General features: G+C 38.8%; 1 protein-coding gene across 4 annotated transcripts in view; it reads left to right on the top strand.

The window, feature by feature from the left end:
* The window catches only part of LOC115526496 (interferon-induced very large GTPase 1-like), a 59,440-nt gene extending 32,999 nt beyond the window's left edge, over nt 1–26,441 (top strand). Inside the window, exons 1-2 of one of the 4 annotated variants that reach the window (XM_030333876.1) lie at nt 6,416–6,450; nt 17,851–26,441. In XM_030333876.1, the coding sequence (XP_030189736.1) occupies nt 17,853–25,160 (7,308 nt within the window). In that variant the 5' untranslated portion in view covers nt 6,416–6,450; nt 17,851–17,852 and the 3' untranslated portion in view covers nt 25,161–26,441. Of the gene's footprint in view, nt 1–6,415; nt 6,451–16,036; nt 16,337–16,416; nt 16,625–17,850 lie in introns of those variants that run through there. The other 3 variants (XM_030333878.1, XM_030333875.1, XM_030333877.1) reach the window with 3 other exon arrangements.
* The last annotated feature ends 340 nt before the right edge of the window (nt 26,442–26,781 follow it).

Raw genomic sequence — 26,781 nt, 5'->3', positions numbered from 1 at the left:
ATAATTTTTTTCTTGCAATGAAAACTTTTAAGGTATACTCTCTTAACAACTTTCAAATATATAATACAGCATTATCAACTATAATCACCATATTTATACATACTTTGCATACCCAGGACTCATTCATTTTATAACTGGAAGATTGTACCTCTTGGCCCCCTTCACCTTTTTGTCCATCCCCCACCCCACCCCCACCTTTGGCAACCACCAATCTATTCTTTGTATCTATGAGTTCAGTTCTTTGTTTTTTAATTTCCACATATAAGTGAGATCATAAATACCTGTCTTTCTCTATCTTAATTCATTTAACCTAATGCCCTCAGGGTCCATCCATGTTGCTGCATATGGCAGGATTTCCTTCTTTTTTATAGCTGAATAATATTCTATTATGTATATACCAGACATTCTTTATCCATCCATCCATCACTGGATACTTGGTCATTTCCATATTTTGCTGCAATGAATATAATGGCATAGATCTTTTAGAGTTAGTATTTTACCTTGGATAAACACACAGAAGTGGGATTGCTGGATCATTAAATTTTATAGAACCTGGAATAGGATGGACACTGCAAAAAGAGCCTAAAGCAACTCATAATGAGCAGTAGGGACACAATTCCTGAAACACATATTCTCCAACCACATGATTGAATGTAGCCTCAAGTTACTTTCCCTCCTATTACCTGCTTATTTCTGTCTTAGCACTTAAAAAAATCTGAAGTTATTTTGCCTGTTCAAGCATTTACAAATTTATGGTCTGCTTCCTTCACCTAGAATGTAAACTCCACAAAGGAGTCTTATTCATCAATCAACCCACAGCACCAGAACATTTCCAGGCATACTGAAAAACCTCAATAAATATTTGTGGAATAGATGCTGGGATTTTAAACATATCTTTGCTAAGCCTCTGATCCATGGTACTTATATGATCTAGTTCACTTAAAGGCACATTATCATAATGGGTAGGAGAGGAGAGATAGTCAACAAAGAGAAGGTCCCTAGACAGGACTGAGCAGGATGAATATACTGGAGATACACCCTAGACTGGGTAATTGGAATGTATCAATACAGCTTAAAAAGAATTTTTCCATAAAATTGTGAGGGCAGAAGTGAGACTAAATAATAAGTGCATGGGATGCACTCATCAGTTTATGTCATCAACAAATGTTTATTGAGCCAGAAGTGCTAAGTTTCAAGTTTCCTTCCTATTTTTCTTTAAGAAATCTATCGTTAAAAAGAAAATGAGGAAGCTAAAAGCTTGTGGAGGAGGCAGGATCCAATTTTCATTTAAATGGAATGGGAAGAATGGTTTTCTTGTCCAAAGCAAAGCAACCATGAATGTAAGGTACTCAAGATATTGTACACTCCAGATATAAAAATCAAGACCGAAGCAGAGATAAGTATGAGCAGGATTTAGAGGACAGAAATTTTTTATGTCAACTTTATTGAGAAATAATTTGTGCACAATAAAATGCATCCTTCCATATTTTGATGAATTTTACCAACTTGAAACCACTGAAACCTTGAAACCATTCCTACAATCAATGCACAAAACATTTTCATCCTCCTAAAAGATTCTCAGTGCTCCTTTGCAGTCCATCCCTCCCTCTGTCCCACCCCTAGGAAACCACTGATTTTAGTTACTATAAATTATTTAGATATATATATATTATATTTTTTATATTTATATTTATATTTATGTATAATACATTATGTATTATATATATATGGAATAATACATTATGTATTATTTGGTTGATGGCTTCTTTTGCCCAGCCTAATTTTTTTTTTTACTTTTCCAAGTTTATTTATTTATTTATGCTTAAGGTTTTTTTTTTTTTCTGAGAGAGAGGGAGAAAGAGAGAAAGAGAGACAGAGCACACAAGCAGGGCAAGGACAGAGAGAGAGAGAGAGAGAGAGAGAGAGAGAATCCCAAGCAGGCTCCATAATACCAGTATAGAGCCCGATGTGGGGCTTGAACCCACCAACCATAAGATCATGACCTGAGCCAAAATCAAGAGTCAGACATGTAACAGACTGAGCAACCCAGGCACCCCCCCACCAGCATAATTTTTAAATTCAATCATGTTGTTGCAAGTGTAAGTAATTATTCAATTGTATTGTTGAGTAGCATTTCATTGCATATCATATTGTGTTTCTCTATTTACCTACTGACTGACATTTTAGGGTATTTCCAGTTTGGGGCTATTATGAAAAAATCTGCTATGAACTCTATACAAAAATCTTTGTATGAACATAGATTTTTACTTCTCTTAAATGCATACCTATGAAATTTCATTGTTGTGTGGCAGGTGCATATGTAACCTCTTATGAAATTTCCAAACAATTTTCTAAAATAGTTACCACCAACAGTAATGAGAATTCTAGTTGCTCTATATTCTTCTTGACACTTGATATCGTCAGTCTTTTTAATTTTAACCATTCTAATGAGGAGTACTATCTTATTGCGGTTTTAGTTTGCCTTTCCTTGATGACTGATGTTGACCAATTTTTCATTTACTTATTGAACATTAAATGTATTATTTTGTTAACTGTTCAAGCTTTTTGCCCATCTTAATTACATTCTCTTACATACTGTTGAGCTAAAAGAGTCTTCATATAATCTGGATACCAGTCCATTGTCATACATATACATTGCAAACATTTTCTTCCATTCTTTGGTTTGCCTTTTTTCTATCTTTAAATTGAGGTATAATTGACATGACATTACAGCCTTTTAATTTTCTTTTAATCTTTAATTTTTCTTGATCCTTTTAATGTGTTCTGAAATTCAGTTTGCTAATATCTTGTTGAGAATTTTTGCATCTATATTCATCAAAGATATTGGTCTATAGTATTCTTGTAGTGCCTTTATCTGCCTTTGGTATCAGAATAATGCTGACCTCATAAAATCAGTTTGAGAGTATTCCTTCCTTTTCACTTTTTTTGGAAGAGTCTGAAAAGGTGTTAATTCTTCTTTAAACGTATGGTAGAATTTACCACTCAAGACATTTGGTCCTGGGGTGTACTGTGTCTAGAGTTTGGTTATCAATACAATCTCTGTACTCATTATCTGTGTGTTCAGAATTTTCTATTTCTCATTTATTTAGTCTTGGTGGTTGGTATGTTTCTAGAATACATTCATTTCTTCTCAGGTATCCAGTTCATTGGCATATACGTGTTCATCATAATCTCTTATAGTTCTTTGCATTACTGTGGTGTTAGGTTTAATGACTCCTTTTTTATTTCTGATTTTATTTTCTTGAGTCTTTCTTTCTTAGTTTAACTAAAGGCTTGTCGATTTTGTCTTTTTCATAAAACCAGCTGTTCATTTGATTGATTCTTCTACTATTTTTCTGCTATTTCATTTATTTCCACTCTGATCTTGTTATTTCCCTGCTTCTACTAATTTGGGGCTTTGTTTATTCTTTTTCTAGTCCTTGAGGGGTAAAGGCAAGGTTTTTATTTGAGATTTTCATATTTCCTTAATATACCTATTTATAGCTATAAACCTCCCTCTCATAACTACTTTTGAAGCATTCCATAGGTTATGGTATGTTGTGTTCCTCTTCGATTCATTTTGAGATATTTCTCTATTTCCCTTTCAATTTTTCTTTGACTCATCAGTTGTTCAGGAGTGGGTTGGTTGATTTCCATATATGGAAATTTCCAACTCTCCTCTTATTGATTTCTAGTTCCATACCGTTGTGGTCAGAAAAGATACTGGATATAATTTTAATCTTAAATTTCCCAAGACTTGTTTTGTGTGCTATCATATGATGTATCCTGTTCCATGTGCTCTTGAAAGGAATATGTTCTGCTGCTGTTGCATAGAATGTTCTGTAAATGTTTGTTTGGCCCATTTGGTCTAATGTGTATTTCAAACCCACTGTTTCCTGGTGGATTTTCTGTCTGGATAATCTACCCATTGCTGAAAGTGGGGTACTGATGTCCCATTATTATTGCATTATCGTCTATTTCTGCCTTCAGATATGTTAGTATTGGCTTAATATATTTAGGTGCTCTGAGGTTGAGTGCTTATCTTTTTATGACTGTTATATATTCTTGATGAACAGACACTTTTATCATTATATATTGACCTTCTTTGTCTCTTGTTACCATTTTTTGTTTAAAGTCTATTTTGTCTGGTATTAGTAAAGCTACCCCCACGTTCTTTTGGTTTCCACTTGCATGGAGTATCTTTTTCCATCTCTTCACTTTGAACCTATGTGTCTCCTTAAAGCTGAAGTGAATCTCGTGTAGGCATCATATAGTTAGGTCTTGTTTTTTTAATCCATCTAGCCATTCTGTGCCTTTTGATTGGTGAGTTCAATGCATTTACATTAGGAATGTTACTGATATGTAAGGATCTATTACTGCCATCTTATTAATTGCTTTCTGTTTGCCTTATATTTCTATTGTTTCTTTTTCCTTCAGTTTCTGAGTACTTTGTAAATTTGTTGTTTTCTGTGGTGATATACTCTGTTTCCCCTTTAATCTTTTGTGAATCTACTCTATGTTTCTGATTTGTGGTTATCATGAGGCTTATACATCTCATAAATAAAAGTCTTTTATGTTGGTTGCAATTTAGTTTTCATTGCCTACAAAGGGTCCCCCCTTTTGCTTCCTCCTTTTACATTTCTAATATCATAATTTACCTCTATTTCTATTATATATTATAATAGCTATAGTTATTTTTAATATTCTTTTAACTCTTATAGCATTCAGTGGTAAACACATTATGTTAGAGAATTAGAGTTTTCTAAATATTTATCTTTACCAGTATGTTGTATTTTTTATAAGTTTTCATGCCACTAATTAGCATTTTGTTTCAGCTTGAGGAACTCCTTTCAGTATTTCTTGCAAGGCAGGGCTAGTGGTGATGAAATCCCTCATTGCTGTTTGCCTGGGAAAGCCTTTATTTCTCCTTCATATAGAAAGGATAACTGCAAGATAGAGTATTCTTTTTTATTTTTTTAATATTTTTAGTATTTATTTATTTCTTGGAAGACCACAAGTGGGGGAGGGACAGAAAGAGGGAGACAGAAGATCTGAAGCAGGCTCTGTGCTGACAGGCTGACAGCAGTGAGCCTGATATGGGGATTGATCTCATGAACCACGAGATCATGGCCTGAGCCAAAGTTGGACACTCAACTTTGAGCCACTAGGTGCCCCAAGCATTCTTTTTTATTAAATTTATTTATTTAAATTAAATTTAGTTAACATACAGTGTAGTATTGGTTTCAGAAGTAGAACCCAATGATTCCTCTCTTACATAGAACACCTAGAGCACATCCCAACTAGTGCCCTGCTTAATGCCCATCACCCACTTAGCCCATTCCCCCCACCCATCTCCCTTCCAGCAACCCTCAGTTTGTTCTCTGCATTTAAGACTCTCTTATGGTTTGCCTCCCTCTGTGTTTTTATCTTATATTTCCTTCCCTTCCCCTATGTTCATCCGTTTTCTTTCTTAAATTCTACATATGAGGGAAATCATACAATATTTGTCTTTCTCTGACTTATTTTGATCAACATAATACACTCTAATTCCATGCATGACGTCGCAGATGACAAGAATTCATTCTTTTTGATCATCAAGGAAAATTCCATTGTGTGTGTGTATATATGTATATATATATATATATGTACACACACACACACACATATATGTATATATATCTCATATCTTCTTTACCCATTCGTCAGTTGATGGATATTTGGACGCTTTCCATAATTTGCTATAATTGATAGCACTGCTATAAACATTGGGGTGCATGTGTCCCTTCAAATCAGCATGTTTGTATCCTTTTGATAAATACGTAGCAGTGCAATCACTTGGTTGTAAGGTAGTTCCACTTTTAATTTTTTGAGGAAGCTCCATAATGTTTTCCAGAGTGGCTGCACCAGTTTGCATTCCCACCAATAGTGCAAAAGTGTTCCCTTTTCTCCACATCCTTGCCAACATCTGTTGTTTCCTGAGTTGTTAATCTAGCCATTCTGGCAGGTGTGAGGTGGTATCTCATGGTAGTCTTAATTTGTATTTCCCTGATGATGAGTGATGTTGAGCATCTTTTCATGCGTCTGTTAGCCATTTGGATGTCTTCTTTGGCAAAGTGTCTATTCATTTCTTCTGCCCATTTCTCCACTAGATCATTTGTTTTTTGGGTGTTCAGTTTGACAAGTTCTTTATACATTTGAATACTAACCCTTTATCCGATATGTCATTTGCAAGTATTTTCTCCCATTCCATTGGTTGCCTTTTAGTTTTGTTGATTGTTTCCTTCGTTATACAGAAGTCTGTGTCTTGATGAGGTTCCGATAGTTCATTTTTTCTTTTCTTTCTCTTGCCTCCAGAGACATGTCTAGTAAGAAGTTGCTGCAGCTGAGGTCAAAGAGGTTGCTGCCTGTTTTCTCCTCTAAGATTTTGGTGGTTTCCTATCTCATATTTAGGTCTTTCATCCATTTTGAGTTTATTTTTGTGCATGGTATAAGAAAGTGATCCTGTTTCACTCTTCTGCATGGTGCTGTCCAGTTTTCCCAGCACCATTTGCTGAAGAGACTTTTCCATTGGCTATTCTTTCCCGCTCTGTTGAAGATTAGTTGGCCATACATTTGTGGGTCCATTTCTGGGTTCTCTATTTTGCTCCACTGCTCTATGTGTCTATTTTTGGGCCAATACCATACTGCCACTCTTGATGATTACAGCTTGAAGTCTGGAACTGTAATGCCTCCAGCTTTGGTTTTCTTTTTTGACATTACTTTGGCTAATGAGGGTCTTTTCTGGTTCCATACAAAGTTCAGAATTGTTTGTTCTAGTCCTGTGAAGAATGCTGGTGTTGTTCTGATAGGGATTGCATTGAATGTGTACATTGCTTTGGGTAATATATACATTTTAACAATATTTGTTCTTCTACTACTGCAAGAGCATGGAATGTTTTTCCACTTCTTTGTGTCTTCTTCAAGTTCTTTCATATGCTTTCTATAGTTTTCAGTGTACAGATCTCTTACCTCTCTGATTACGTTTATTCCTAGGTATTTAATGGGTTTTGGTGCAACTGTAAATGGGATTGAATCCTTAACTTCTCTTTCTGCTGCTTCATTATTGGCATATAGAAATGTAACCAATTTCTGTATTTTGATTTTATGTTCTGCCACTAGCTGAATTCATGTATCAGCTCCAGCAGTTTTTTGATGGAGTCTTTTGGCTTTTCCACACAGAGTATGTCATTTGAGAAGAGTGAAACTTTGACTTCTTCCTTGCCAATTTGGATGCCTTTTATTTCTTTTTGTTGTCTCACTCCTGAGGCTAGGACTTCTAGTACTATGTTAAACAACAGTGGTGAGAGTGGATATTCCTGACCTTAGGAGGAAAGCTCAGTTTTTCCCCATTGAAGATGATATTAGCTGTGGGTCTTTTGTATATGGCCTTTATGATCTCGAGGTATGATCCTTCTATCCCGAATTTCTTGAGGGTTTTTACCAAGAAAGGATGCTGTATTTTTGTCAAATGCTTTTTCTACATCTATTGAAAGGATCATGTGGTTCTTATCCTCTCTTTTATTCATGTGTATCATGTTGATTTGATTTGCAAATACTGAACCAGCCCTGCATCCCAGTGTAAATCCCACTTAATCATGGTGAAGAACTCTTTTAATGCACTGTTGAATTCAATTTGCTAGTATCTTGATGAGGATTTTTGCATCCAGGTTCATCAGGGATTTGGCCTGTAATTCTCTTTTTTAGTGGGGTCTTTGTCTGGTTTTGGAATGAAGGTAAGGCTGGCTTCACAGAATGAGTTTGGAAGCTTTCCTTCCATTTCTTTTTTTTGGCAAACTTTGAGAAGAATAGGTATTAAACTGTTCTTTAAATGTCTGGTAGGATTTCCCTGGGAAGCCATCTGGTCCATAATTCTTGTTTCGGGGGCCAGTTAGAGTATTCTTGATTAACATTTTTTTTCTTCCAACACTTCACATAGGTCATTCCAGTCTCTCCTGGCCGGTAGGGTTTCTTCTGAGAAATGCACTAATGGCCTAATGGGGGTTCCTTTGTAGACTACCATCATTTTTTCACTGGATTTTAGGAGTTTCTCTTTATCTTGATTTTTGACAGTTTCGGTATAATGTGTCTTGGAGGTCTTGTTGCACTGAGATAATAGAGTGATCTCTTGGCTTCATAAACTTGGATGTCCAATTCTCTCCTCAGGTGTGGGAAGTTCTTGGCTATTATTCATTTAAATAAACTTTCTGCAACTTTCCCTCTTCTCCTTCTGGAATCCTTATTATTCTGATTTTTCTTTTTACAAAATCCTATGCATCATGCAGATTTCACTCTTTTCTCAATCTTTTTTCTTTAATCTCCACTAATCGGGTTATTTAATTTTCTTGTCCTTTAACTCACTTATTCTGTCTTTCATTTGTTCTACTATTGTGTACATTCTCTCTATTGCCTTTTCCATTTCATTCATTAAGTTCTTCAGCTCTACTCTCTAGTCTGCTGAGGGTGTATCACCAGACCATCTCATCCACCAGGGAAGTAAAGCATGAGCACACGTATTAGGACCTGAAAGATGGTGAACTATGTCTAGGAAGGGTGAAGCCAAAGGAAAGTTGGTGGAGGTCTGTAATGGTCCTGATGTGCAAATTGGTCATCTGACCTGTGTATAGGGGCAAAAGACTAATCGAACCATTTAGTAGCTGGTTCCCTCCAAAGTTTCCCTCAGGATAGTTGGCATGCTCACACACAAACCTACAAGTTTTATCTAGTAAAGTGAATGACTAGGGTCTTCAACCACAACAATTTCAACCTATTCTCAAACTTCAAATGGCTAAGAAGCCTGCCTTGCTAGCATGGAGCCAGGAGTGGAATGCAAGTGCCTAGTGGGCTACTTTTGGTAAGCAGTAGTAGTGCTACAAGATGAATCAAATGCTAGGTTAAGGTACCCAACGACAAACCTCATTAGACCCCAGAAAAGATATTGGTTGATATAAACAGGATAATGTCAATGGAAGTTGGAACCCACTAAGAAGTATGTAAACACCCACTTGCTGAACGACCTAGCCCTGAAAATGCTGGGAGTGATGGGCCCATACACAGCCATGGCTGGCATTTGGTGATACATGCAAGAAGGATGGAAGCAAGTGGGGGGCAGGGAACATGGGTTCCCCCCAGGGCCACCACAGCCACTATGCCACAATGAGTAGGAAGGCCACTGTGGTGAGACTTGAAGCCTTGGGCATGGGCCCAGGTGGAGCTGCCACTGGTGCAGATCTTGGTGATAGTAGCAAATATTCAAATGAGAACTTTGAGGGCTGGGGGCACCTGCATGACTCATTGGTTGAGCTCCCAGCTCTTGATCTCAGCTCAGGTCATGATTTCATGGTTCGTGGGATCAAGCCCCATGTTGGGCTCTGAGCTGACAGTATGGAGCCTGCTTGTAATTCTCTCTCTCTCTGCCCCTCCCCTGCTCTCATGTATGCACACGCAAGCATGCTCTCTCCCTCTCTTTCAAAATAAATAAATTTTTTAAAAACTTAAAAAAAAAAAAACTTTGAAGGCTGAAGTGGAGAAAGGTTCCATGTGAACAGCAATTGAACATGGGTCAGTTGGTCCTGAGAGATGGGCAAGCGCCATTGTGAAAGAACAGGCAATTGCCTCCATTGTCTTCGGCCAATCAAAAGGGAGTCAATTCATATTTTAAAAAAAAAATCACCTAGAAGGGGATGGTGGCACAGTAGGAGGACCTTAGGATTGTCTCATCCCAGGAATACAACTAGGTAACTATCAAATTATTCTAAATACCCAAGAAACCAATCTGCAGGTTGACAGAACAAACTCCATATCTAAAGGGGGAGAAGAAGCCACATCAAAGAAGGTAGGGAGTGTGGAGACGTGGTTCAGGGGAGAAAAAGATCACAGGTGCTGTGGAGAGTAGGGAGCCATGGTTGTGGAGAAGGGTGAGAGAGGTCAGAACACACAAGGGAACACAAAAAGACAAGATTTCCACAAAGCCATAGGGTGAGAAAATGACAGGGGCTGCTTTGTATACGTTCTTGCAACCAGTGAGTCTTAAAGCCTGAAGTTTTAAAGGTCAGCAGGCTGGACTGGGATAGAACCCTGAGGGCACTGCCCTGCTCCTGAAGAAAGGTCAGGCAAACAACCTAGGGGAAATGGCCTGGAAACAGTGACCTGAAGAATGCTTGGGGCACACAAGGAGGGAGATTATTTTCTCTCCTTGGGGCACATCCCTAAAGGCAACATTCATGAAGAAGCCTCTACAGGGACAAAGGAGATGGCTGGCACCATTTCCCTCCTCCACCCCTCAACATAAGCACAGAGCCACCTGCTGGCAGCACAGCACAGACACTGGGGCCTAACTTTCTTACACCAAGCCCCAAACACCTGTGCTCTGGCATGACTGACCTTCTTGGTCAAGCTTGCCTCAGTCCCAGTGCAGCAGGCCCCTCCCCAAGAAGACTAGTACAAACTCCTGTCCATGCTACTCCCTAAAGCCTGAAATTTTAAAAGTTATCAGGCTGGGCTAGAGCTCAGAGAGCACTGTCCTGCTCCTGGAGAGAAGGCAGGTAAACAACATAGGGGCACACAGTGTGGAAACAGTGATTTGAAAAATGCACACGGGGAATTATTCCTTCTTCTCAGAGTGCTTCCCTAAGAGGCAGCATTCATGGAGAAGCCTCTAAGAGGACAAAGAAACTGGCTGGAACCATTTCCCTTCCCCACCCCTCAGCACAAACAAAAAGCTACCCTGGGTAGCAGCCCAGCACTGACACTAGCTGCCTAACTTGCTTACATCTCGTCCCACACAACTGTGGTCTGGCGGGACTGCCCTTCTCAATCAAGCTTGACTCAGTCCCAGCACAGTGGGTCCCTACCCCAGAAGACCAGCAGAAACCCCTACCAACACATTTCCTAACCACAGAGTTCTGCAGGGTCTCAGTTCTAGTGGAAGTAGTATCAGGTCTCATTTAACAAGCAGACCAGACCCCACCTAGTTAAAACTTGCCACATTCTGACCAAGGAGCAAACATTTTCCTAATCAGGGTAAGGAAACAGACATCCACATCCAGGAGACACAGAGAACTCCTTAAAATCAACAAAACTGGCCAACATCAAGACATATTGTAATTAAATTTGAAAAATAGAGGGGTGCCTGGGTGGCTCAGTCGATTGGGCGTCCGACTTTGGCTCAGGTCATGATCTCTCAGTCTGTGAGTTCAAGCCCCGCATCAGGCTCTGGGCTGACGGCTCAGAGCCTGGAGCCTGTTTCGGATTCTGTGTCTCCCTCTCTTTCTGACCCTCCCCTGCTCATGCTCTGTCTCTCTCTGTCTCAAAAACAAATAAATGTTACAAAAATAAAAAAGAAAAAATAAATAAATTTGAAAAATAGAGTGATAAAGAAAAAGTCCTAAGCGCAGCAAGACAAAAGAAGTCCTTAATTTACAAGGGGAAATCCATAAGGCTAGCTGCAGATTTCTCAACAGAAACTTAACAAGCCAAAAGGTAGTGGTATGATATATTCAAAGTGCTGAATGGTAAAAATCTTCAGCCAAGAATACACTATCCAGCAACACTATCATCAAAACAGAAGAAGAGATAGTTTCCCAGACCAACAAACACTAAAGGAGTTCATGACCACTAAACCAGCCCTGCAAGAAATATTAAAGAGGACTCTTTAGTGCAAAGGAGAGACCAAAACTGACAAAGACAGGAAAGGAACAGAGAAAATACCCAGACACAATTACAAAGCAAGTAATAAAACTGCACTAAATGCATATCTATCAATAACTACTCTAAATGAAAATGGACTAAACTCTCTAATGAAAAGATATAGGATGTCAAAATGGAAATGAATAAATAAATAAATAATAAATAAATAAATAAAGAAGACTTATATATATGCTGCCTACAAGAGACTCATTTTAGACCTAAAGACACCTGCAGCTTATAAGTAAAGGGATGAAGAAACATTCATAACGCAAATGGATGTCAAAAAAAAAAAAAAGCCAGAGTAGCAATACTTACTTATATAAGGAAAACTAGATTTAAAACAAAGACTATAACAAGAGATGAAGAAAGGCACTTTATTATGACTAAGAAAACAATTCGACAAGAAGGTATAACAATTGTATGTTTATGCCCCCAACATGAAGCACACAAATACATCAAAAAATTAATAATACACATAAAGAAACTCATTGACAATAATACAACATTAGGGGACTTTAACACCCACTTACATCAATGGATATATCATCTAAGCAGAAAAACACTAAGGAAACAATGGCTTTGAATGACACACTTGACCAGAAGGACTTAACAGATATATTCAGAACATTCTATCTTCAAACAGCAGAATACACATTCTTTTCAAGTACACACAGGACATTCTCCAGAATACATCACATACTAGGTCACAAATCAGGCCTCAACACATACAAAAAGACTGAAATCATACCATACCAAAACCAGATAAAGACTCCACTAAGAAAGACACCAGGCCAATATCCTTGATGAACATGGATGCGAACATTCTCAATAAAATACTAGCAAACCAAATCCAACAGTACATTAAACGAATCATTCACCATGATCAACTGGGACTTATTCCTGGATTGCAAGAGTAGTTCAACATTCACAAATCATGTGATACACCATGTTAATTCAAAAAATGACAAGAACCATATGGTCCTTCCAAAAGATGCAGAAAAAGCATTTGACAAAATGCAACATCCATTCATGATAAAAACTGTCAACAAAGTAGGGTTAGAAGAAGCATACCTCAACATAGTAAAGTCCATACATGAAAAACCCACAGCTAATATCATCCTTAATTGGGAAAAACTGAGAGCTTTTTCCTACCATCAGGAACAAGACAGGGATATCAACTGTCACCACTTTCATTCAACACAGTCCTGGAAGTCCCAGCCTCAGCAATCAGAAAATAAAATCAAAAACATCAAAACTGGCAAGGAAGAAGTAAAACTTTCACTGTTTGCAGATGGCATGATACTCTATACAGAAAACCTGAAAGACCCCACCAAAAAGTTACTAGAATTGATACATGAATTCAATAAACTTGCAGACTACAAAATCAATGTAAAGAAATCTGTTGCATTTCTATACACCAATAATGAGGCAGCAGAAAGAGAAATTAAGGAATCAACCCTATTTACAACTGCACCATAAACCATAAGATACCTAGGAATAAACCTAACTAAAGAGGTAGAAGATCTGTACTTTGAAAACTGTAAGACACACTGATGAAAGAAACTGAAGAGGTCACAAAGATATGGAAAACCGTTCCATGTTCATACGGATTGAAAGAACAAATACTGTTAAAATGTCTGTGTTACCCAAAGCAATGTACACATTTAATGCAGTCCCTATCAAAATACTACTAGCATTTTTCAAAGAGCTAGAACAAACAATCCTACAATTTGTATGGAACCATGAAAGACTCTGAATGGCCAGAGCAACCTTGAAAAAGAAAAGCAAGGCTGGAGGCATCACAATTTCAGACCTCAAGTCATATTACAAAATGCAGTTTTCAAGACTGGTACCAAAATAGACACATAGACCAACAGAACAGAATAGAACACTCAGAAATAAACCCACACTCTATAGTCAATTAATCTTCGACAAAGCAGGAAAGAATATCCAATGGGAAAAGGACAGTCTCTTCAACAAGTGGTGTTGGGAAAACTGGACAGCAACTTGCAAAAGAATGAAATTGGACCACTTTCTTACACCATACACAAAAATAAATTCAAAATGGATGAAACACCCTGATGTGACACATGAAACCATTCAAATCCTAAAGGAGAACACAGGCAGTAATCTCTTTGACATTGGCCATAGCAACTTCCTACTAGATATGTCTCCTTAGGCAAGGGAAACAAAAGCAAAAATAAACTATTGAGACTTCACTAAGATAAAAAGCTTCTGCACAGCAAAGGAAATAAATCTAAAAGACAACCTTCAGAATGGGGGAAGATATGTTTGCAAATGATTTATCTGATAAAGGGTTAGTATCCAAAATATATGAAGAACCTATAAAACTCAACACTCAACAAATGAATAATCAAATTTAGGGTCGCATGGCTGTATCAGTCGGTAGAGCCTGTGATGCTTGATCTCGGGGTTGTGAGCTTGAGCTCCATGTTGGGTGCAGATCACTCTAAAAAATAAAACAATATTTTAAAAATGAATAATCAAATTTAAAAACGGGCAGAAGACATGAAGACATTTTTCCAAAGAAGACACACAGACAGCCAACAGACACATGAAAAGATGCTCAACATAACTCATCATCAGGGAAATACAAATCAAAACCACAATGAGATACCACCACCTCATACCTGTCAGAATGGCTAAAATCAAAAACACAAGAAATAACAAGTATTGACGAGGATGTGGAGAAAGGGGAACCCTCTTGTACTATCCGTAGAAATGCGAATGGTACAGCCACTCTGGAGAACAGTACGGAGTTTCCTCAAAAAGGTAAAAATAGAACTATCCTATGATCTAGCAATTGCACTAGGTATTTACACAAAAGATACAAAACGCTAATTCAAAGGGATAAAAGCACCCCTATGTGTATCGCAGCATTATCTACAACAGCCAAATTATGGAAGGAGCTCAAATGTCCATTGACTGACAAATGGATAAAGAAAATGTGGTATATATATACAACGGAATATTACTCAACCATAAAAACGAATGAAATCTTGCCAATTGCAAGGATGGTGATGTAACTAGAGAGTATAACGTTAAGTAAAATAAGTCAGAGAAAGACAAATACCATATGATTTCATTCATATGTGGAATTTAAGAAACAAAACAAAGGAGCATAGAGCAAAAAGGAGAGAGGCAAACAAAGAAACACACTCTTAATTATAGAGAACAAACTGATGGCCATCAGAGGAGATGGGTGTGGGGATGGGTTAAATAGTTGATGGGGATTAAGTAGTTCACTTGTTGGGACGAGCACCAGGTGATGTATGTAAGTGTTGAATCACTAAATTGTACATCTGAAACTAATATTACACTGTATCTTAACTGAAATTTAAATAAAAATTTTAAAAATAAAATTGAGGGGAAAATAAATAAAAATAATATTGAATGTTTATTACTCATCTGTTTCTTAATCTTATAAATTACAGCTTATAACTTTATTAATTTCAGTAATTTGTAGATTCTTTTGGCTTTTCTATATAAACAATTATATCATTTTTCAAATAAACACAATATTTTATTTAAAAAATTATAATAAAATAGGATAAAAATTGTTCAGCTCCAGAATTTCTGCTTGTTTCTTTTTTATGATCTAGTATCTTTGGTAAGTGTCATTTTATTTACATATCTCCCCCTGATTTCCTTAAATAGTCTTTCTGAGTTTTTGTAGCTCACTGATTTTCTTCAAAACAGGTATTTCAAATTCTTTATGAGGAAGGTCACAAAATTCCATGCCTCTGAACTAGGTTATTGAGAATTATTATCTTTTGTTAATGACATGTTAATGACATTTTTCATGTCCTTGTAGTTTTGCTGCTTTGCATCCGAAGTTGGAAGACGCCTCCTTAAATCTTTACTAGTTCCCTTCAGTCAGAGTATTCTGTGTATTGGTACTATTATATCTGGGGTTTTCTCTACCTTTGTATGGATACAACTGCTCCATTATTCTTGCTCTCTCTTGTGGCAGAATTCTTAACCTTTTAGGTCTTGTCTGGTTGTTACAATTCAGCAGATTGGCTACTGGAAACTTCTCTTTTGTTTTCCAGAAGGTGGTGCTATGGCTCAACTGTATGGTTTCTCTCTTCCTCACAAATCCTGATCTGTTTTGCTAACAGCACTCTAACAGACTAGCTCTCACCACTGAACTCAGGAGCATGCACAGAAAGTCAGCCACAATGGGAGGTGGGGTGTATTTGTCAGCTTAGCACTTGGTCATTGAGGGTGCCCGTGCACCTGGTGGGGAGATCCTTGGGTGAGGTTCTCCCAAGAGGCTCATGGGGGGGGACTTCCTGCTGAAATCTTGAGTGTAATCAACAGGGACCATGTCCCTTTAAAGTCCTTTGATATTCTTCTTTCCCAATCTCTTCTCCCTTCTCCCAGTCCTGACTTGATACTCTGGGATGAATACCCAAAAATGGATTTCTCCAGCCATGTCCCACACAATTGGGAGTAGATGGGCTATCTACTATCCTTTAGCCCCACTGTAGAGGTCACTGCCAATGGACAGTTCCAGTCCACCAATGTCAGCAAATTTGTGCAGGAATCTCCCATCAAGAGGGCTGGATTTCTGCAAATTCTTTCATCTGTGAGTATCTGCCCAGGACAGCACACTCCAGGTTTTTTTCTGAATGTGGCCAGGGGGCTGGGGGAGACTTGCTGGTTTTGCTGGTTCCATGGCCCATACTGAGGTCTTCTGCCTATTACCAGATTCACAGGAGGATGAGACTACTCCCATGTCCCTTGGCCTATGGTGCTGTATCTCACAACTCCCAATGAGGTACTTTTGTTCACAGATGGATGTCTAATAAGTTGTTTTAAAAGGGAGCCAAAAAAAGAGGAACATCTTATACCACCATGATGCTGATATCCGCAAGTGAGTTAAAGGACAGGACAGTAAATAAATATCATAAAATAGCCTAAGAAGAAGTGACAGAAAGACAGGAAAGAAACCACTCAACACAGGTTTGACAGAAACTTAAGAGAGGAAATATAATTGGTGGTGCCACTCTTGTTTTTTGTTTGCTATTGAATAATTTGTTTTAATTTTTTTCTTTTTGTTTTCAAGTTTTTTTTAAATTCAAGTTAGTTAAGATACAGTGTAATATTAGTTTCAGGTATAGAATTTAGTGATTCATCACTTACATACAACACCCAGTGCTCATCACAGCAAGTGGTCTCCTTAATCTCCATCACTCATTTAACCCTTCCCTCTACCCACCTCCCCTCCAGTAATTCTGTTTGTTCTCTGTAGTTAAGAGTCTGTTTCATGGTTTGCCTGTCTTTTTTCCCCTATGTCCATCTGTTTTGTTTCTTAAATTCCCATATGAATGAAATCATATGGTATTTGTCCTTCTCTAACTTATTTCACTTAGCATAATACTCTAACTCCATCCACATCATTGCAAAGAGCAAAATTCCATCTTTTTTTTTCTTTTCTTTTTTTTTTGTGGCCACTCTTGGTTTTATTTTATTTTTTCTTAATTTTTTTTAACGTTTTATTTATTTTTGAGACAGAGAGAGACAGAGCATGAACGGGGGAGGGGCAGAGAGAGAGGGAGAGGCAGAATCAGAAGTAGGCTCCAGGCTCTGAGCCATCAGCCCAGAGCCCGACGCGGGGCTCGAACTCACGAACCGTGAGATTGTGACCTGAGCTGAAGTCAGATGCTTAACCGACTGAGCCACCCAGGCGCCCCCCACTCTTGGTTTTAAAACAAACCTCAGGCTATCAAACTCATGCATATTTCCAAACTCCAACCCTCAGCTTAATGCTCTCCATGCAATCAATTCTGTGTAACAGGAAATGCCAAAAGCCAGACTTCAAGGTGCAACTCACCCTGGTAACTAAAAGGCAATCCATGTTGAGAACACCCACAAGGATGTCTTGCCAAAAAAGAAGAAGAAGAAGAAGAAGAAGAAGAAGAAGAAGAAGAAGAAGAAGAAGAAGAAGAAGAAGTTGTTTTAACAAAATATATTCATTGGAACAATGAAAGGAGGAAATGAGAAAGCCTTGGAGACTTGCATCTTTAGTACATTCACCCTTTGGCTATGTGACTTCTAAGGTCATAACACAGGCTAACTGAGTGTCTTTTCTTCCCACAGCCATGGCCACAGCAAGGTCCACCCCTGATGAGCCCCAGCTCAGAGGCAAAAGAACACATGATCTCCAGGAGATGTTGACAGAAGTAGGACTGGCACTCGAGTACTGGTTGCCCAAGTTGCAGGAACACCTAGGTGTGACTTGTGCCCAGGCCTTACAACACCTGGAAGAAAAAGACCTCCAGAAGCTGAAATCTCAAGCACGACATTCCTGGGAGAAAAAAGCCCTGGAGATGCTTCTTAACATGTCACACTCAAATAGTCTTTCAGAGTTACAGGAGCCTCGGCTGGAGATGATAAAGAAAATGCAGAAGCATACAGAGCAGACACTGCAAGAGCTAAGAGACTTGCTGTCAGAAGGGAGGCAGCAAGAGGAAGAAGCAGTGAGGAAAAAACAGGCAGAGCTGAGGCAGGCAACCAGGATTCCTGAAGAATACTGGCCACCTCCCCAAAAGTCCCTACAAGAAGTCATGGAAAACATTCAGAAACAACTCAACCTCATGGAGGGGACATTGTCTCACAGGCAGAACCTCCCAGATGGAGATCTGGTGAGATGGGCATCTGGAGGGTTGGCTCTGCAGGGAATTTACAAAACTAGCCATGAAAGGGGTTTGATAGAGAAGAGAGAGGAGCTACTCAGTGTCCCAAAGAACTTCTCACTCTTTGGCCCTGAGCAGGGCACACGGATGGAAACAAGAGAATTTACATCTTCTCAAGCAGAATCCACATTCACCCAGACGATAGAGAAGCTGGGCTTCAGTGCAACTGCCTCAGCCAAAGGTGAAGGTTGGGGATTTAGCCTGAAAGCTAGTGTACATCACAGCATACATTCAGAATCTAAGAAAACCCAACAATCACATTCTGAGAACTCTTATTTTTGCTCAACCAGGTTCAGCTACATCCCGCTGGCTTCCTGCCACTTTCCCACCGATCAGCTCCAGTTATCCAAGGCTGCTCTCCAGGAATTAAAATGCATTGAAGACCTTCTGGGTCAGTCTGCAGACTCAGACAGACTCCTTTTGCTAAAGTCCAGGACTAAAGCCTTCTTCCACAGGTTTGGCTCTCATGCTAACCAGGGCCCTCTGCACTTGGGAGGAATCTACTGGTGGAAAGCCATTTCAGAGGGTTTCCAAAGTGAACAGCTGGCAGAAGTGAAACAGAAGTCAGCCAAGGCCCTGGATAGTTACATAAGGGGCAGCTACAGTGGCTTTGGAATTCAAGTTGCTACAGACGTGGCTGTGACAGACTCTCATTCAAAAGAAGACTCTCGGAGCACAAGCTCCCAAAATCTCCAAACCAAAATCCAATTATCTACAGCCCAGACAGGCGGCCCACCAGAAGCAAATGACCTTTTCCAGTGGAAAGCTGGCCTAGTTGCCAGTAATCGAACCTGGTGTGTCATTGACCGGGGAATTCAACTGGTGCCCGTCTGGGACATCATCCTCTCCAGCCACAGAAGTGATTTTCAACATCCTCTTCAGGTAGCTATGTGCCTGAAAGACAGCTACACTGCTCTGACTGGCTTCACCACCCAGATCCAGAGTGGAGAAGAATTCCTGAGCGTTATGAAGAAGGCCAGGGTTTTCCTAGAGGATGTGAAATCCTGGGAGGTATCTGACCCTGAAGAGCAGCTTAAAAAACTGGTAAGTTTCATGCAAATGTTGAGTCAAAAACTAAAAAGTTATGACACTTGGATTGACATATGCCTGACAGATAAGGATCTGCAGAATTTTCTGGTAAACACTGTCAACTTTTGCAAAAGGTATTCCATTTATGAAACCAAATTTATTAAATCTCAGTTGCGCAGCCTTTTGGATCCTCACATCTATAGCGTGACAAACTTTCCTGAGGCTCATTCCATCATGCAGTGGATCTTCAGGTCAGAGTCAGAGCAGGAGTATATCAAAATCTCCCAATTTTCTGAATTAATTAAAATCTTTGAAAAAAACAAAAATGACTTCATGGAAGTGAAGATTAAGTCCGAGTCCCCAGAAATAGTGGAGGAAGCACAAAGAAAGGCCACGTATGAGGTCAGCCTGTCTCTTCGCTGCTTCTTGAATTACCTCCAAGAGACAGAGCAGCCAGACATACAGCTCTTGCTACTTTCCATTGCAACTGGCGCAGGTTACCACATGGTAAACAAGACTTTTCAGTATCTCCTGGGGTGTGATGAGTTAGACTTTCTAGTGCATGAAATGCAAACTGCCCAAGATAAATACCAGGAGCTCAAAAATATCTGCAGCCACAGGGCTCAGGCATTCCTGGTGCTCACAGGTCTGACAGCCACTGTTGGAGTTACAGCTGTTTCTCCAAAGGAGAAAACACAACGTTTGACATTTATAAGACACTACATGGGACAATCATTGACTAAAGAAGTTGTAGATGTCCTCACCAAACCTGGAGCAGATCATGATTGGGTAAACCTAGAGAAAGACTTGAGTCTGCTCATTGATGGGAATTATGAAGCCACCACCCCTTCATTGCAAATGGATGAAGTGAGAAAACATTTGCAAAGTATCTTCCATGAAAAGGAACTGCCTCATGAACCACATGATAATGAAAACAACAAATGGGAGGCCACAGAAAATGGAGCTTTCTTAGAATTGCTCCAGCGTCTAGGCCTAGAACACTACTACCCAAAGAGGATGAGCAGAGCTCATTTCCATCTGATCTACAAGACTTCTGTGTACAACACCCAGCCCAGCTCTGAACGGGAGCTTCCCTTCTACTTCCTACAGAAGCTACTCATGTTGGATTATGGGCTGAGATATCTGGTCTTCAAAGATGATGGAAACACAGAGAATCAAGTCTATCTAAGTGCCTCAAAACAGAAAAATGAGGTTTTTGATCCATATGATGATTTTTTTGAAGACAATGATAGTCCCACTAATCCTTCAGATACTAATTCCAGACCCCATATTCACCCTATGGATATTCAGATGGCAATTCTTCACTGTGCTGATGATTTTGCTAGACAATATATTCTGGCCAACCTTTCCATTTGCCAGTTTGCCCTCCCTCTTCTTATACCTAATCCTTGCAATTCTCAAATTGAATTCTCTCTTTGGTCTCTCAGTCAAATTAGGAGAAGCTGGCAGCAAGCAAGGAAATCAACAAAAGACGCAAAGAACAATTACAAGAATCAGCAAATGTGTCGTGTCTCTACCCCCATTGTGTCCTTTGTTAGGGTTGGAAATGGCTTCTCTGCTTCCAAATCTCAGATTATGAACTGTATTCTCAGTAAACGTAAACATGACATCTTTTTTCATCGCCATTGCAGAGGGAGTAGCAAAGACTGTCTCTTGATGGGGGGTGTAGTGGAAATCTGCTGGTTCTGTCCTGGGGGTGAAGATGAGGACAGATTTGACAACTGTCTGACCTTCACCAATCTGCATGGAGATGCCAAGGAACATGAGAAGCAACTCACCTTCCTGCAGGAGATCTCTTCTCTCATTGTAGTCCTCATGGCAACTTCTGATGGCAATCAAGAAAACCGAAAAATTATCCGTGGCCTGTGTGAGCTATCCAAACCTTTGATCTGTCTGCTTGATGACAAAGAAAAAACCACAGCCAATAATTCTGGCCAAAAAGTGAGAATTGGAATCAGGAACAGAAATGAGGCAGAATTAGCAGAGGAGCTCAAAACTACAATCAGACATTTGCTAGAGCTCTCTGACACTACTTTTAGCTTAGAGGACTGTGCCCAGATTGCTCATAAGCAAGGATTCCTTATTGATGAAGACCAGAGAGACTGCAAGGAAGCCAAAGAAAAGGTAGAGGTTCTCATGGCCCTATTAGGAGAAATGCAGATATCTCAGATGAAGGAAAACTTACTGCCCCTTCAGGGACACCTGTGGCATCTTTGGTGTAAAAAGGACAAAGAACTCTATCATCTGAGAGAAAAGGGAAACCGGAGCATTGAACAACACAAGAGTGAGATTGAGGCAGATAAACGAATAATACGGCAGCAACAATTAACCAGAGCCTTTCCTCTCAATAAGCTAATGCAATCTGTCCTTGAAATTATCCAAAACCATTCAGAAACTCATACCAAACTCTACTTCTTACAATGGCTGAGTGTGTCTTTGGACAACCTGACTGCAGGACACTTGGAAAAACTGAATGAAAAGAAAAAGGCTTTGTGGTCACTGGTACAAACAGAAAAGAAAAAAGCACCAAAGAACACCTCCCTGAAACACTGGCAAAACGAGATAGAAGCTATTTCTACAGAGATTACTGACTGCACCTTGGGAATTGAACAACTTCTCAGAGAAATAGGCCAGATCTATGAAGTTCTGGAAGAAACTTTCTCCACAAAAGATAACCTTTTTCTCTCCCTTCCCCAGATTGCTGCAGATCTAATGATATCTGGTCTTCCCATTGAGCTGATGGATGGGGATGCTTCATATGTGCCTCTAAAGTGGGTAGCAGCTATTTTTGACAAGGTCTCTGAGAAACTTGGAGACAAACGACTGTTTGTTCTCTCTATCCTTGGCCTGCAGAGCTCAGGGAAGTCCACCCTGTTGAATGCCCTTTTTGGGCTGCAGTTCACTGTCAGTGCTGGGAGGTGTACCCGGGGTGCCTACATGCAGCTCCTGAAGGTGGAGGAGACATTCACAGAGGAACTGGGCTTTGACTTTGTGCTTGTTGTGGACACAGAAGGACTTCGGGCCCCAGAACTCAGCAGCAAATCCCAGAATCGTGACAATGAGTTGGCAACCTTTGTTATTGGACTTGGAAACTTGACTCTGATTAACATTTTTGGGGAAAATCCATCAGAAATGCAAGATATTCTACAAATAGTTGTCCAAGCCTTTCTGAGGATGAAACAAGTAAAAATCTCCCCTAGCTGCCTTTTTGTCCATCAGAATGTGGGGGAAGTTACAGCTAAAGACCAAACTATGGAAGGACGAAGGCGGCTAGAGCAGAGATTAGATGAAATGGCAGCAAAAGCAGCTGAACAAGAACAGTATTCAGATGTAACCCGATTTAGTGATGTCATTAAGTTTGATGTCAATACTCATGTCTACTACTTTGCTCACCTCTGGGATGGCAATCCTCCAATGGCCCCTCCCAATCCTTGCTACAGCCACAATGTCCAGGAACTGAAAAGTAGAATTCTTCTCACAGCCAAACAGGAATCTAGGGGAAGCATCATGAAGATATCAGATGTAAAATTCCGAGTCCAAGATTTGTGGGGAGCCCTGGTGAATGAGAACTTTATTTTCAGTTTCAGGAACACACGAGAAGTCATGGCCATGAGCAAACTGGAAACAATGTATAACTACTGGACCTGGGAGCTGAGGAGTCATGTGCTGGGTTTGCAGAACCAGCTAATCAACCAGATTCAGAATGGGAAAATCCAGACATTCGGAATAAGCACATTTAAGGCGCCAGTCACAGAAAAGTATGAAGCCATCAAGCAAGAACTTGAAAAATATTTTAATGAAGATCCAGATAGTGAAATACTGGTTCCGTGGAAAGAAAATTTTGAAAATAAGCTAATAATCCTTACAGAGGCACTTATTTTAGAAAGCCAAAAAAAAGCTGATGAACTTATTAGTTTTAAGAAAAGTCAAGAAAAACTGGAAAACAAAAAGTCAGGTTATGAAAAGGAATTATTAGAAAAAAGCCGAAGGTTGGCTTTAACTGTCAAAGGCACAGAATTGAGTGAGGAAGAGCTACATGAGAAGTTCAATCAACTTTGGGAAAAATGGGTCTATGCTGTGTCCTCAACTCTCCCTCTAGTCACAGAGCCTAACATTGATGTGGATTCTGAAAACATCCTTTTGGAGTATTTCAAAAAGGAGAGAAATATTGTAGACACACTGAAGGAAAATCCTGGAGAAAAGTTTCAAATCAAATATGACAAACATGTCAAAATGAACACCAAATATTACATAATTACAAGGACATTAGAGGGCTATGATAAAATGTCCATAGATAAGACTACTGACCACATTATTTCAAGATATGCTGAAACTATTAAGAATATTTGGACACAACAGCGTGATTACAATCCAAATTATTTCCATGAAATCCTGAGAATAATAGATGAGGAAGTGAAATCTGCAAACACTGAGGGAAGATACACATTTACAAGTAAATATGAAATTGATTTATCTTTGTGTTTATTCCAAAAAGCATCAGAGACTTTTAAGAAGATGCACAGGGCATTCAAGAGAGCAAATGATCCTGTAAACCATCTGGAAAGTAAGAAAGAGGATTTCTTCATGAGTTTTAAGATATCTTGTCAAGAAGCAACTTCAGTCAAAACATTTGTTGATTTTCTGTGGCACAAACTCACTCCTGCTGTCTCTACCACCATATGGGAACAAATGGTCCTCAAAATTGCTGGGGATATGAGAGCTACCTGCCCAGCATTCAACGGAAACAAGTCTAACCTGGAGAAACACATTCTCATCTCTCTGGCAGAAGAAGAAAATTTTGATAATTACTGGGATTACCTTCATAATTCAGAATCATTTTTTAGGAATTACATTCAAAACCATATTAAAACATATTGTTCAGACAAAGGAAGTGAAAAAATAAAGACTTTTTTAAAAACAACTTTAGATGATATCAAGAATGCCATCCTCTCAGCTATTCATAAATCTACAGTAATAGCCAAAGATAAAAGCAGCACTGTGTCTGGGTGGTTGGATTTGTTCTGTGATCACCTGGGGAGTAATGTGATCTTTCCAAGAAAAGACTTGATAAGCACTGAACACCAAGAGATAAAAGATATTGAGTTTCTCAAAGAAGTTATGAGTGAAGCTTTGGATCCCACAATGAAAAGAGTAGAAGAGAACTATGTGAACATGTCTGAACAAGAAATGATTCTGGCAGTTCAGAAAATGCTCTCTGAACATCTCTCTGGCTGCTGGAAACAGTGTCCCTGCTGTGGAGCAATTTGTACAAACACAATCCCTACACATGAAGGAAACCACAGTGTTCTCTTCCACCGTCCTCAGGCTGTTAGTGGAAGGTATTTTGGCAACACAGACAACTTTATCATTGCTTGCTGTTCTAATTTTGTAGTAAACAGTCCTCTATTTGTTTCGACACATAGCTGGAAAAACCCATATAAGAACTATCTACAGGCAGTAGTAGGGGAGTATGCCAAGTGGAGCTTCACCTACCCAGCATCACCAGACTCACCTACCCAGCCATACTGGAAATGGTTTGTCTCTCACTTCAGATTAAAGCTAGAAGAAAAATATCAGAAAAAATTTATAAATAAAGGTAAAATCCCTGATTCATGGGCCAAAATAAAAAAGCAGGATGTGCTCGATGACTTGAAAAAACGGTAAAACTCAATGAACCCCAATACTCAGACAATCCTAAAATACCTCCTCCTCACAGTAAGAATCCTCATTATTTCCTTTTTTCAAATGAAAAATCTAAAAATCAATCAATTAACTTTAAGTCTTGTGAAAAGACTTCATTTTTCATTGCCTCAATTCCTTCTGGCTCAAAAACATATTTCTAAAATATATGAACATATGATAAAATCAAATAAAATCCATTTAAAATATCTACTGTACGTTTTAAACTATTATTCAGAATGTTTTTGTTTCGAAATATATAATGTTATATAAAGTCTCAGAGAAAGTCATTTTCATAGGAGGAAAACAAAATCATTGCAGACTACTACAAATTTACAAATTTCTATAGAATAAATATATGGATATTTCATACAATATTGACTGGAAGCTACCAAAAGCCTTTTTTTCTTTAATCCTGTGAAACTGTGAGAAAAAGTTACTAATCCTCAAATGGAGAAACATTCACGGAAAATTCATGATCCCCAAGCATAGCAACATTTAGGCATATTCTGTTCTGGAGAGGAATAAAACAGAGACTTTACCAGAACAAAGTCTGCATCAATTCAAGAAATGTTATCAAGCAAATATAGAAAACAGAAATCAAATAACTGTTCTTCTCATTTAATCCTCACCCTCTTCTTCCCTGGCATCTTGCCTATATATGTTAGAAAAAGGGGGGAGGGGGTCACAAGAGCTTAGGTATTCAAAGCTTGGTGCTGTATACAAGTCTAAGATAAATTGGCTTTTGGAACATAATTTATGACCAGCTAACATAATTTATGACCAGCTAAAAAGGGCCATTTTAATCGAAGCTGTGGATAAGGTCAAATCTGATTAAGCCATTGATGATTTTTTTTAAAAAAACTATTTCTTTAAGAATAAAGTATCAACTATTCCTTTAAGAATAAAATATCAAAAACTATACAGTTTTTTAGGTTCTAATATTTTAATAAGCAATTCTTTTTATACATTCAAGTATAAGGAAATACTTATCTCCACATTAGGTGATAAGTAACTTTTCATACTGTTTAAGTCATAGGGTCATGATCAGAATAAAAATGACAATCACTCTGAAGCTAATCAAGGATGTGAGAGGGGAAAGAAATAGCCATTCTACAAACCTACACCTTCTAAAACAATGACTTACACTAGGTTCTCAAAGCTGATGATCTAAAGGAATCCTGATACAAAGAAGAAAATATATGTCGGACATAAGGGCATCCATTGGTTTCTATTTAACGCACTATCAACCCCTCCATAGCCAGTGAAAACAAACAGCACAGGGAACCAGAGTCAAAGGACCGGAATCTTTAAAGTTAGGAGATAGGAGTAATGACTCTGCTGTTTTATTACTCGAAAAGTTTTCCAGAATACTATCAGTTTCAGGTAAAATGACCCATGTCTCCAAAAGAAATCCTGGAACAGAAAAATTATAAAAGATAAAGGAAACAGGTATTCTTGAACAGCACAATTTTCCTTTTGTTCTCTGGAAAATAATCGCATTAATAGTTGGAAGGACCTACCAATATGATTAAGTTGAAATGGTGATGGAAACAGAATCCCTGCATGGTTCCTGTCTCTCAAATCACTGCATCCTCAAAAATTG

Source organism: Lynx canadensis, chromosome D1, assembly GCF_007474595.2.
Source record: "Lynx canadensis isolate LIC74 chromosome D1, mLynCan4.pri.v2, whole genome shotgun sequence".
In the NCBI taxonomy this organism is placed as follows: Eukaryota; Metazoa; Chordata; class Mammalia; order Carnivora; family Felidae; genus Lynx; species Lynx canadensis.
This window is presented reverse-complemented; position numbering and strand designations above follow the sequence as displayed.